Below are 13,687 nucleotides of genomic sequence, written 5' to 3'. Positions count from 1 at the left end.
CGAGAGCTAATATAGCAAAGGAAGAGTGTGGCTATACCTTGACAATGTAGAGTAATATCCAATATGCCTATAACTTTTTTAAATCTTTTGTAATAATACAATCGCAAATATTTATATTTTCATGGGGTCTAGTAGCAATCTACGTATCAGATATTTGGGTCTAACAGGGACAATTAGTGCTTTGATGGAAGCCGCTCGTGTTCTGAGCTAAACTTTCTATTTATTTCCCCCTTCAGGTAGGCCTAGGATACAGTATGTTACAAAACGAACCTGCAAATGGAAATACTACAGAACTGTTAAGGGTAACGTTAAAGTTTTTTTTTTAAATGGGTTAAAGAAATGTAGTTTATACCGAAGGTTAGGCCTATAGAATCTATAGATCAAAGGGGTTTGCCTACCAGCTAAAAAGCAGAATCTTTAGTTTAATTGAGAAGCACGAGAAAGAGAGCACGTGTGTTGTATTTTGTGTGTGTGCGTGTGCGTGCGTGTAGTGTGTAAGATGCAATGTAAGGTACTGTAATAGAGTGTTAAGTGGTAAAGTAAATGTACGCAAGAAGGCTGTGTCGCTGTCCATGGTCCTGACCTTAAATAATGCCTACTTCTCGGGAATAACCTGCTTCTCCAGGGTTATATTTTCTCCATGGTTGTATCATAATTCTACGTTTGAAGTTCAGTAACTTTACCGTTCTGTAATTCTTATTAAAATATAGCCTATTTTAAGAGATGTGCCAACTCCATAAAAAAAGAAGATTAAAGGCTTGTTGAAGAAAAGGTCGAAGATCTTTAAAATGAAACAACCGAAGCGGAACATTCTGAAGCTGAAGCAATTGCCAAGCCACTTTTCGTTTTCCATATTAGTCATGATGAATTTGAACACAAGAAAACGAAGGGAATTTGAGTCTAAGTTGATGCACAACTATGGTTAATCTCAATATCAATCAAAACCGATAGATCTTGCTATTATGTGATCATTAAACATCCAACAGTGATCAGTGATTTCGAAATAGGGCCCAAGGTAGAACAAGCTATCAAACATCAAAAAATCCGCTGTTACCAACATTAAACATGCAAGGGTATGGGGAAATTAATGTGTATACAAATATCTTACCTTCTCAGTGTTTGGCAGAGTTTGTGTCCTATTGAAAGTGTCGGCTCCATTGATACTGATCAGCTCCGCATCAGCAGGTGGAAACGGCGTGGGGAAAACTACTACGTCACTCTTCATGGTGTCAGAGCTAAAACACACGTCATACTGCTGAGTAGATTTGGAGTAAGACCAGCTCCCGTCAGGGTGGGTGGTGATCATTGGGGCGCTGTACCTGCTGAAACTGCCATCTGTCCTGTGGCATTTCACTGCTATTAAACTGATGAGAATCAGTAGAAATATCACCGATACTGAGGCAATGGAGATGAGCAGATACAGGTTTAGATCCGAGAAACGGTCCTCCTTTACTGGTACTTGTCTGAAAGTTGTCTGCAGGTCACCTGTACTTTCCACAACCACAACATCAATAGTCACAGTCGCAGACAGGGAAGGTTCTCCATTGTCAGACACCAGAATGACAAGCGGGTAAGTTTTTAAGTCATTGTCACTCATGCGTCTCTTAGTCCTGATCTCTCCATTGCTGGTTCCAATTCTGAAGAGATTGGTCCCCTTTGGTTCAGATATGTGATAGGAGAGCAGCGCATTATAACCAGAGTCGGCGTCTACAGCCCTGATCTTGGCCACGAAGTAGCCCGCTTCAGCAGAGTAGGGGATGTTCTCAGAGTTAACAGATCCTTGGTCAGAATAGGGCGGGAGAATAACAGGAGTGTTGTCATTCTCATCCAGGATGAAAACGTTCACAGTCACGTTGCTGCTCAAAGGAGGAACACCAGAGTCTGTGGCCTGAACTTGGAACTGGAATGTTTTCATCTCCTCATAGTTAAAAGACTGCATGCTGAACAGTTCACCAGTTAAAGAGTTAATGTTTAACATGGTGAACAATGGTGCTTTATTTCTTTCTACCAACAATGAATAGGTCATCTGAGCATTTTCATTAATGTCAGAATCATTTGCAGCCAGCGTGCTAATAAGATGTCCAACAGGACTATTCTCTTTCAAATAAACGTTTAAGACGGGCTGTGGAAAACAGGGTGCGTTATCATTCACATCAGAAATGTGAACAGTAATGATACTGGAGCTAGAGAGAGGTGGCACCCCTTCATCTGTGGCTGTAATTCTTATATTATACTGTGACACTCGCTCTCTGTCCAAGGGCCCGTCCACCACTAGAGAGTAGTAATTTTTATATGAAGGCTGCAGCTTGAAAGGAACAGAGGTTGCAATGTTACACAGCACTGCTCCATTTTTACCTCCATCTCTATCAGTAACGGTGACTAAAGCAACAGCTGTGCCAGGTTTCATATCCTCTCGTACTGTGTCTATGAGTGATGTCACTGAGATTTCAGGAGCATTATCATTCTCATCAACAACTTCAACTAGAACTTTACAATGTGTGCTTCTGGGAGGAACGCCCCTGTCTTTAGCTTGCACTCTTAACTCAATTGCAGCATTTTCTTCATGGTCAATAATTCCCTTTACTTCAATGACCCCTGTCTCAGGATTAATAGTGAATATGTCTGCACCACTCTCAGTGCCATCCCCGACTAGAGAATACACTATGTCCCCATTCACCCCTTCATCTAAATCGGTTGCAATAATTGAAAGGATCTTTGTTTGTTTAGGTGTATTCTCTCCAACCTTTACTTTGTAAAGCGTCTGACTGAAAACAGGATTGTTGTCATTAATATCCATAACATTCACCACAATCTGTAGAGTTCCAGTTCTGGGAGGTTTTCCTCCATCCAAGGCAGTGAGTACCAGCTGGATCACAGCCTGTTTCTCTCGGTCTAAAGGTTTCTGTAGCACCAACTCAGCAGACACACTCTGATCTCCACCACCCTGTATATCCAGAGAAAAGTGTTCATTTGGGTTCAGAATGTAAGTCGTCACAGAGTTACTTCCCACGTCAGGATCTTTAGCGATGGGTAAGATAAACTTTTCTCCGGTATTGGCATTCTCATATATATTCAATGTGACTGTATTTACTGAGAAAATGGGTGCATTATCATTCATGTCCAATATGACTATTTCAACACGATAGAGACCATGGGGGTTGTGTGCCAAGGCTTCAATGTTTAAGGCACATTTCTTGTTTGTCCCACACAGCTCCTCTCTGTCAATTCTATCATTCACCAACAAGGCGCCTGTTTTGCGATTTACATAAAAATACTTATTTTTAGATCCAGACACAATCTGAAACATACGGGACTCCAGTTCCTGAACGTTGAGATTGAGATCCTTGGCAATATTTCCAACCACGGTTCCCTTGTTCACCTCCTCTGAGATGGAATAGACAATCTGGCCAGAAGATAAATCCAACAAAGAAAACAGCAGCAGAAGAATCCTGAACCAGAGATATCCAAAGACGGTCAGACCCATGGCTATCCACAGTTCAACCTTGGGGTCAATGATGAGGAAATTAAGAAAATATCTAGGCTACATACCGATCAACCCCACCTCTCTCTTTCCACATTGTCCCCATGAAACACGATTCCGTACAACACTGACAAAGCAATAGACTGCAATGGATGCCAACAAGGAAGGAGGAGTCCTACAAAAATAAATGACTTAAAATGCAGACATTTCAAATCATGGTCTATAGCGACACCTTGTGCCAAAGAATGGATAACACAAGACAACATTTTCTACATACAGTGCATCAAGAGTGCGTCAACAAATTAACTCCAGATATATATCTATAGAACTGGAAGGTCACTGACAGCTCGCACAGACCTTCCTAGAAGCATCCCAGGTAGAACAAGCATGCTCTTCCTTGTAAAATTGCAATTAATGAAAGAATGGTTCAATTTTAAATACTGGGCATTAGATTAAAAACAATATAAGCAAGCTATACTGTCCAGCCTAAAAGCAGAATTGCTTTGCGCTGTCGCTGTCCATTGCCGTGGTGCTGAATGGAAACACATACTGCATAGGGAGAGCATAAAAATAGTTTTGCATTGTGGATAAGGGATATGAAATAGCACATGAAGTGGAGCAGCAACTGCAACATGGAGTACTAATTAAAACTTATTGGTTTTGTGATAGACAGAGTATCCTTACCTTTTCACCGTTGGGCAGAGTTTGTGTCCTATTGAAAGTGTCGCCTCCATTGATACTGATCAGCTCCGCATCAGCAGGTGGAAACGGCGTGGGGAAAACTACTACGTCACTCTTCATGGTGTCAGAGCTAAAACACACGTCATACTGCTGAGTAGATTTGGAGTAAGACCAGCTCCCGTCAGGGTGGGTGGTGATCATTGGGGCGCTGTACCTGCTGAAACTGCCATCTGTCCTGTGGCATTTCACTGCTATTAAACTGATGAGACTCAGTAGAAATATCACTGATACTGAGACAATGGAGATGAGCAGATACAGGTTTAGATCCGAGAAACTGTCCTCCTTTACTGGTACTTGTCTGAAAGTTGTCTGCAGGTCACCTGTACTTTCAACAACCACAACATCAATAGTCACAGTCGCAGACAGGGAAGGTTCTCCATTGTCAGACACCAGAATGACCAGTGGGTGAGTTTTTAAGTCATTGTCACTCATGCGTCTCTTAGTCCGGATCTCTCCATTGCTGGTTCCAATTCTGAAGAGATTGGTCCCCTTTGGTTCAGAGATGTGATAGGAGAGCAGCGCATTATAACCAGAGTCGGCGTCTACAGCCCTGATCTTGGACACGAAGTAGCCCGCTTCAGCAGAGTAGGGGATGTTCTCAGAGTTAACAGAGCCTTGGTCAGAATAGGGCGGGAGAATAACAGGAGTGTTGTCATTCTCATCCAGGATAAAAACGTTCACAGTCACGTTGCTGCTCAGAGGAGGAACACCAGAGTCTGTGGCCTGAACTTGAAACTGGATTTGTTTCATTTCCTCATAGTTAAACGACTGCAGATTGTGAATTTCGCCTGTTAAAGAGTTAATGTTTATCAAGGTAGACAAGGGTGTTTTATTCTTTCCTGATAACAATGAATAAGATATTTGAGCATTTTCATTAATGTCAGAATCATTTGCAGCCAGCGTGGTAATAAGATGTCCAACAGGACTATTCTCTTTCAAATAAACGTTTAAGATGGGGTTTGAAAAACAGGGTGCATTATCATTCACATCAGAAATGTGAACAGTAATGATACTGGAGCTAGAAAGAGGAGGCACCCCTTCATCTGTGGCTGTAATTCTTATATTATACTGTGACACTCGCTCTCTGTCCAAGGGCCCGTCCACCACTAGAGAGTAGTAATTTTTATATGAAGGCTGCAGCTTGAAAGGAACAGAGGTTGCAATGTTACACAGCACTGCTCCATTTTTACCTCCATCTCTATCAGTAACGGTGACTAAAGCAACAGCTGTGCCAGGTTTCATATCCTCTCGTACTGTGTCTATGAGTGATGTCACTGAGATTTCAGGAGCATTATCATTCTCATCAACAACTTCAACTAGAACTTTACATCGTGTGCTTCTGGGAGGAACGCCCCTGTCTTTAGCTTGCACTCTCAACTCAATTGCAGCATTTTCTTCATGGTCAATAATTCCCTTTACTTCAATGACCCCTGTCTGAGGAACAATAGTGAATATATCTCCACCATTTTCAGTGCCATCCCCGACTAGAGAATACACTATGTCTCCATTGACTCCTTCATCTAAATCGGTTGCAATAATTGAAAGGATCTTTGTTTGTTTAGGTGTATTCTCATTGACTTTTACTTTGTAAAGCGTCTGACTGAAGATGGGAAAATTGTCATTAATATCCATAACATTCACTACGATCTGTAGAGTTCCAGTTCTGGGAGGTTTTCCTCCATCCAAGGCAGTGAGTACCAGCTGGATCACAGCCTGTTTCTCTCGGTCTAAAGGTTTCTGTAGCACCAACTCCAAAGACTTACTTAGCCCTCCATGACTTTGTATATCAAGAGAGAAGTGTTCATTTGAACTCAGCTTGTAGGTCTTCACCGAGTTAGTGCCCACGTCTGGATCTTTAGCAATGGGTAAGAGAAATGTGTCTCCTGCAATTGCAATCTCAGTTATATTCAGTGTGAGTGTGTTAACTGAGAATAGTGGTGTATTATCATTTATGTCCAATATATTGATTTCAATCCGATAAAGACTATGGGGGTTGTGTGCCAAAGCCTCTATGTTTAAGATACATTTCTCACCTATCCCACACAGCTCCTCTCTGTCAATTCTCTCATTCACAAACAGGGCGCCTGTTTTCTGATTTACCTCAAAATATTTCTTATTGGATCCAGATACAATCTGAAACATACGTGTCTCCACTTCTTGAACATTGAGATTGAGATCCTTGGCAATATTTCCAACCACGGTTCCCTTGTTCACCTCCTCTGAGATGGAATAGACAATCTGTCCGGAAGATAAATCCAACAAAGAAAACAGCAGCAGTAGAATCCGGAACCAGAGACATCCAACGACAGTGAGACCCATAGCTATCCACAGTTCATGAGCACATTGAGGTTATTAATGAGAAAATATAGAAAATGTACAGCCTACACCGGGATGAATTCCGCACTTCTATTTCCAAATGATCACTACCGACAATGCTCTATACTCGCAATGGATGCCAGTCATAGAAGGAGGAGTTCCAGAAAATGAATGCATAAACAGGCTGTGTTTCAAATCATGGTCTATAGCGACCCCTTCTGCCAATGGATGAATACTGCCCAAGAAATAACACATCATGGGTGCATCAAAGAACTAACTTTAATGAGGTTACTAAAACTGAGAGAAGGGTCCCTGGCAGCTCACAAAGAGAGTCCCAGACGCAGCCTAGAAAGAACCAACATGTCGGTAAACTGCAATTTGAGAAGGATTCAATACACTGGCCACTAATTACAACATTGCTCTTAAGCTTTTGCTCTTCAGACTGAAGAAATAGACATTGCTATTCTCTTGTCTCAAGGGGAATTTGCTTTGTGATGTCGCTGTCCTGGTGCCAGGGTGCTGAACACAAACACATTAGGTGTAGGGCGCAGTGCAATGTCTTGTAATATTGATACAGAGTGATTTTTAAAAAATGCAGGAGCTCGGAAATTCAATACAAAAAGAAACATGAAGTATAGAAATATCAACATTGAGTGCTAGTTTAAACTCTGGATATTTGTAGTAGGCAAAGTTCCCTTACCTTCTCACTGTTGGGCAGAGTTCGTGTCCTATTGAAAGTGTCGCCTCCATTGATACTGATCAGCTCCGCATCAGCAGGTGGAAACGGCGTGGGGAAAACTACTACGTCACTCTTCATGGTGTCAGAGCTAAAACACACGTCATACTGCTGAGTAGATTTGGAGTAAGACCAGCTCCCGTCAGGGTGGGTGGTGATCATTGGGGCGCTGTACCTGCTAAAACTGCCATCTGTCCTGTGGCATTTTACTGCTATCAAACTGATGAGACTCAGTAGAAATATCACTGATACTGAGACAATGGAGATGAGCAGATACAGGTTTAGATCCGAGAAACGGTCCTCCTTTACTGGTACTTGTCTGAAAGTTGTCTGCAGGTCACCTGTACTTTCAACAACTACAAGATCAATAGTCACAGTCGCAGACAGGGAAGGTTCTCCATTGTCAGACACCAGAATGACCAGCGGGTGAGTTTTTAAGTCATTGTCACTCATGCGCCTCTTAGTCCTGATCTCTCCATTGCTGGTTCCAATTCTGAACAGATTGGTCCCCTTTGGTTCAGAGATGTGATAGGAGAGCAGCGCATTATAACCAGAGTCGGCGTCTACAGCCCTGATCTTGGCCACGAAGAAGCCCGCTTCAGCAGAGTAGGGGATGTTCTCAGAGTTAACAGAGCCTTGGTCAGAATAGGGCGGGAGAATAACAGGAGTGTTGTCATTCTCATCCAGGATGAAAACGTTCACAGTCACGTTGCTGCTCAGAGGAGGAACACCAGAGTCTGTGGCCTGAACATGGAATTGGAATCGTTTCCTTTCCTCATAGTTAAACGACTGCAGACTGTAAATATTGCCTGTTAATGCATTGATATTGACTAAAGAGGTTAATGCATCACTACCTGTTAAAGAATATGTTACATGCGCATTTTCATTTTCATCTGCATCTTCTGCATTCATACTGACTACCAGGTCCCCAACTGGGCTATTTTCTTTTAAATAGACATTGACAATAGGCTCTGGGAAGTGGGGTGGGTTGTCATTCACATCAGAAATATGCACAGTAATAGCACTGGTGCTGGAGAGAGGTGGGGTGCCCTCATCTATGGCTACAATAGTAATGTTGTATTGGGAATGAAGCTCTCTGTCTAACGGTCTCTCCACTACTAGAGAGTACTGATTTTTGTAAGACGACTGCAGTCTAAAAGGAACAGTTCCTCTGATGTGACCGTTCACAACTCCATTTTTACCCCCATCTTTATCAGAGAGCATTATCAATGCAACAGCAGCACCAGATTCAGCATCCTCTCTCACTGTGCTCATAAGTGATGTCATTAATATCTGTGGTGCATTGTCATTCACATCCACTACTTCCACCAAAACTTTACAATGGGTATTTTTCTGGGGTTGGCCTTGATCGGCAGCTTGAACACGCAATTCAACACCAACATTTTCCTCATAGTCTAGATTGCCTTTGATTGATATTTGCCCAGAATGAGGATCAATAGAGAACATGTTATATCCTTTAGTATTTCCGAGGCCAACAAAAGAATAAATAATCTCACCATTTATACCTTCATCTATATCTGTTGCTGTGAGAGACATTATTTTGGAGCCAATTTTAACATTCTCTGCAATCTTAACTTTATATAATGATTTGCTAAAAACGGGATTGTTGTCATTGATATCCATTATATATACGGTAATCTGTAATGTGCCGGATCTAGGAGGCTTTCCTCCATCAACAGCCGTCAGTAGCAGCTGAATCACAGCCTGTTTCTCTCGGTCCAGAGGTTTCTGTAGCACCAACTCAGCAGACACACTCTGCTCTCCACCACTCTGTACATCCAGAGAGAAGTGTTCATTTGCATTCAGTTTATAGGTATTTACTGAGTTAGTACCAACATCTGCATCTTCCGACAAAGGTACAGGAAATCGTTCTCCTGCAGCTGCGTTTTCAGATATGTTCATGGTGAAAGACTTAACTGAAAAAATGGGACCATTGTCATTCATATCCAAGATAGTGATTTCAACGCGAAAGAGTTTCAGAGGATTGTGTGCAATAGCCTGTAGACTCAAGGAACATTTGTCACTATTCCCACAAAGCTCTTCTCGGTCAATTCTTTCATTCACGAAAAGAACACCCGACTTCAGATTAACATCAAAATACTTCTTGCTATATTCAGATACAACCTGAAACATACGGGACTCCAGTTCCAGAACATTGAGATTGAGATCCTTAGCAATATTTCCAACCACGGTTCCCTTGTTCACCTCCTCTGAGATGGAATAGACAATCTGGCCGGAAGATAAATCCAGCAAAGAAAACATCAGCAGAAGAATCCTGAACCAGAGACATCCGAGGACAGTCAGACCCATGGCTATCCACAGTTCAACCTTGAGGTCATTAATGAGAAAATAATGAAAATGTACAGTCTACATGGGGACTAATTCCACCCTTCTCTTTCCAAATTATCCCCAAGACATACGACAGCATGAAACACTACTGACAAAGCTCTATACTCGCAATGGATGCCAGTCATAGAAGGAGGAGTTCCAGAAAATGAATGCATAAACAGGCTGTGTTTCAAATCATGGTCTATAGCGACCCCTTCTGCCAATGGATGGATACTGCCTAAGAAAATAATACATCAAGAGTGCATAAAAGAACTAACTTGAATCCTGTTACCAAAACTGAGAGAAGGGTCCCTGAAAGCTCACAAAGACCTTCTTGGAAGGACCTCAAGGTAGAAGCAGCATGTTGTTAAACTGCAGTTCGAGGAAAAGGATTCAATACACTGACCCTGTATTACAAACATTGCTCTTAAGTGTTCACCCTTCAGACATAAGAAATAGACATTGCTACTGTATTCTCCAGTCTCAAAGGGGAATCGCTCTGCAATGTCGCTGTCCAGGACCATGGTGCTGAACACAAACACATAAGTTGTAGGGCACAGTGCAATGTTTTGCAGTATGGATACAGATTGATTTTTAGCTCCGCCCCAGCGACAGGGCAGAGTGAGAGGTCATGTTTTTGGTGCTTTTGAGTGTTTGTTCCTCCGTCCATTTGTCCGTTTGTTTGTTTGTTAGCAGGATTACACAAAAACTAAAAGACCGATTTTCATGAAACTTGTGGAGGGGTGTACCGTAGGCCAACTTAGAAAAGATTATATTTTGGAGCAGATCCAAATCACAGCGCGGGTACACAACCCACCCAAACATGGCCGGCCATTCACCTCCACTCATTTTTTTGACTAGGATTATACAAAAACTACCACACCGATATTCATGACACTCGGTGGAGGGGTGTAGCATGATCCAACTTAAAAGCCATTACACTTTGGAGTGGAACTGAATAATGGGATGGATCCACAAGCCGTTTATTGTTTGTTTGTTTGTTTGTTTGTTTCTTTCTTTCTATCTTTCTTTGTTAACAGGATTACACAAAAACTATCAGACTGATTTTCATGACACGCGGTGTAGGGGTGTAGCATGGGTATCTTAGAACCCATTACATTTTTCTGAATCAGGGATCGTGTCCACGCGCTGCCCAAACATAGCCAGCCATTCACCTCCATTCACTTTTTGGACTTATGCTCAGGAGGGAAAAATTCCCCCTTTTCATTGTCAATGGGGGAGTTGAAACAGCCATATCTCTACATGGGAAGGTCACAGAGACACAGGGTTTGGAATAACATAAAGCTCTCGACCTAACGATTGCAGCATGACACAACATGTCCTCCTCGGACACACATGCACGCGCACAGATCCACAAAATGCATTCATGGGTGGAGGTCTGAGCTCTCCAAGCACCATTTCTAGTTTGAATTGCAGGAGTTCAGCAATTCCCTGTATAAAGAAACAGGAAGTGTAGGAACATCAACATTGAGTGCTATTTAACTCTGGATATTTGTAGTAGGCAAAGTTCCCTTACCTTCTCACTGTTGGGCAGGGTTTGTGTCCTATTGAAGGTGTCGGCTCCATTAATACTTATCAGCTCCGCATCAGCAGGTGGAATCGGCGTGGGGAAAACTACTACGTCACTCTTCATGGTGTCAGAGCTAAAACACACGTCATACTGCTGAGTAGATTTGGAGTAAGACCAGCTCCCGTCAGGGTGGGTGGTGATCATTGGGGCGCTGTACCTGCTGAAACTGCCATCTGTCCTGTGGCATTTCACTGCTATTAAACTGATGAGGCTCAGCAGAAATATCACTGATACGGAGACAATGGAGATGAGCAGATACAGGTTTAGATCCGAGAAACTGTCCTCCTTTACTGGTACTTGTCTGAAAGTTGTCTGCAGGTCACCTGTACTTTCAACAACCACAACATCAATAGACACAGTGGCAGACAGGGAAGGTCCTCCATTGTCGGACACCAGAATGACCAGCGGGTGAGTTTTTAAGTCATTGTCACTCATGCGTCTCTTAGTCCTGATCTCTCCATTGCTGGTTCCAATTCTGAACAGATTGGTCCCCTTTGGTTCAGAGATGTGATAGGAGAGCAGCGCATTATAACCAGAGTCGGCATCTACAGCCCTGATCTTGGCCACGAAGTAGCCCGCTTCAGCAGAGTAGGGGATGTTCTCAGAGTTAACAGAGCCTTGGTCAGAATAGGGCGGGAGAATAACAGGAGTGTTGTCATTCTCATCCAGGATGAAAACGTTCACAGTCACGTTGCTGCTCAAAGGAGGAACACCAGAGTCTGTGGCCTGAACTTGGAACTGGAATGTTTTCATCTCCTCATAGTTAAACGACTGCATGCTGAACAGTTCACCAGTTAAAGAGTTAATGTTTATCATGGTGGACAATGGTGCTTTATTTCTTTCTACCAACAAAGAATAGGTTATCTGAGCATTTTCATTAATGTCAGAATCATTCGCAGCCAGCATGGTAATAAGATGTCCAACAGGACTATTCTCTTTCAAATAAACGTTTAAGATGGGGTGTGAAAAACAGGGTGCGTTATCATTCACATCAGAAATGTGAACAGTAATGATACTGGAGCTAGAGAGAGGTGGCACCCCTTCATCTGTGGCTGTAATTCTTATATTATACTGTGACACTCGCTCTCTGTCCAAGGGCCCGTCCACCACTAGAGAGTAGTAATTTTTATATGAAGGCTGCAGCTTGAAAGGAACAGAGGTTGCAATGTTACACAGCACTGCTCCATTTTTACCTCCATCTCTATCAGTAACGGTGACTAAAGCAACAGCTGTGCCAGGTTTCATATCCTCTCGTACTGTATCTATGAGTGATGTCACTGAGATTTCAGGAGCATTATCATTCTCATCGACAACTTCAACTAGAACTTTACAACGTGTGCTTCTGGGAGGAACGCCCCTGTCTTTAGCTTGCACTCTCAACTCAATTGCAGCATTTTCTTCATGGTCAATAATTCCCTTTACTTCAATGACCCCTGTCTCAGGAACAATAGTGAGTATATCTCCACCATTTTCAGTGCCATCCCCGACTAGAGAATACACCATCTCCCCATTCACTCCTTCATCTAAATCGGTTGCAATAATCGAAAGGATCTTTGTTTGTTTAGGTGTATTCTCTCTAACTTTTACTTTGTAAAGCGTCTGACTGAAAACGGGATTGTTGTCATTAATATCCATAACATTCACCACGATCTGTAGAGTTCCAGTTCTGGGAGGTTTTCCTCCATCCAAGGCAGTGAGTACCAGCTGGATCACAGCCTGTTTCTCTCGGTCTAAAGGTTTCTGTAGCACCAACTCCAAAGACTTACTTCGCCCTCCATGACTTTGTATATCAAGAGAGAAGTGTTCATTTGAACTCAGCTTGTAGGTCTTCACCGAGTTAGTACCCACGTCTGGATCTTTAGCAATGGGTAAGAGAAACGTATCTCCCGCAATTGCATTCTCAGTTATATTCAATGGGAGTGTGTTAACTGAGAATATTGGTGTATTATCATTTATGTCCAATATATTGATTTCAATCCGATAAAGACTATGGGGGTTGTGTGCCAAAGCCTCTATGTTTAAGATACATTTCTCACCTATCCCACATAGCTCCTCTCTGTCAATTCTCTCATTCACAAACAGTGCGCCTGTTTTCTGATTTACCTCAAAATATTTCTTATTGGATCCAGATGCAATCTGAAACATACGTGTCTCCACTTCTTGAACATTGAGATTGAGATCCTTGGCAATATTTCCAACCACGGTTCCCTTGTTCACCTCCTCTGAGATGGAATAGGCAATCTGTCCGGAAGATAAATCCAACAAAGAAAACAGCAGCAGTAGAATCCTGAACCAGAGATGTCCAAGGACCGTGAGACCCATAGCTATGCGCAGTTCACAGGCACCTTAAGTTCATCAATGACAAAATAGAGAAAATGTACAGCCTTCACAGGGATGAATTCGACACTTCTCTTTCCAAATTATCCCTAAGACATACGACACCATCCAACACTACTGACAATGCTCTATACTC

The 13,687-nt window shown here is 42.5% G+C and overlaps 2 protein-coding genes across 2 annotated transcripts; both read right to left on the bottom strand.

Moving 5' to 3' along the window:
• Positions 1–1,084: 1,084 nt before the first annotated feature.
• LOC311318930 (protocadherin alpha-2-like) lies at positions 1,085–9,605 on the bottom strand (the record flags this gene model as incomplete). The annotated part of the gene is made up of 3 exons (XM_084450364.1): positions 1,085–2,944; positions 6,002–6,255; positions 9,320–9,605. 3 exons carry the CDS (start codon positions 9,603–9,605, stop codon positions 1,085–1,087), a joined length of 2,400 nt encoding a protein of 799 aa, XP_084306490.1.
• A 1,513-nt stretch (positions 9,606–11,118) lies between these two features.
• On the bottom strand, positions 11,119–13,536 carry LOC311318929 (protocadherin alpha-2-like; the record flags this gene model as incomplete). The annotated part of the gene is made up of 1 exon (XM_084450363.1): positions 11,119–13,536. The coding sequence occupies one exon, from the start codon at positions 13,534–13,536 to the stop codon at positions 11,119–11,121; it is 2,418 nt and encodes an 805-aa protein (XP_084306489.1).
• Between the last annotated feature and the right edge of the window lie 151 nt (positions 13,537–13,687).

Source organism: Borostomias antarcticus (assembly GCF_949987555.1).
Source record: "Borostomias antarcticus genome assembly, chromosome: 15".
NCBI classification, from domain to species: Eukaryota; Metazoa; Chordata; class Actinopteri; order Stomiiformes; family Stomiidae; genus Borostomias; species Borostomias antarcticus.
This window is presented reverse-complemented; position numbering and strand designations above follow the sequence as displayed.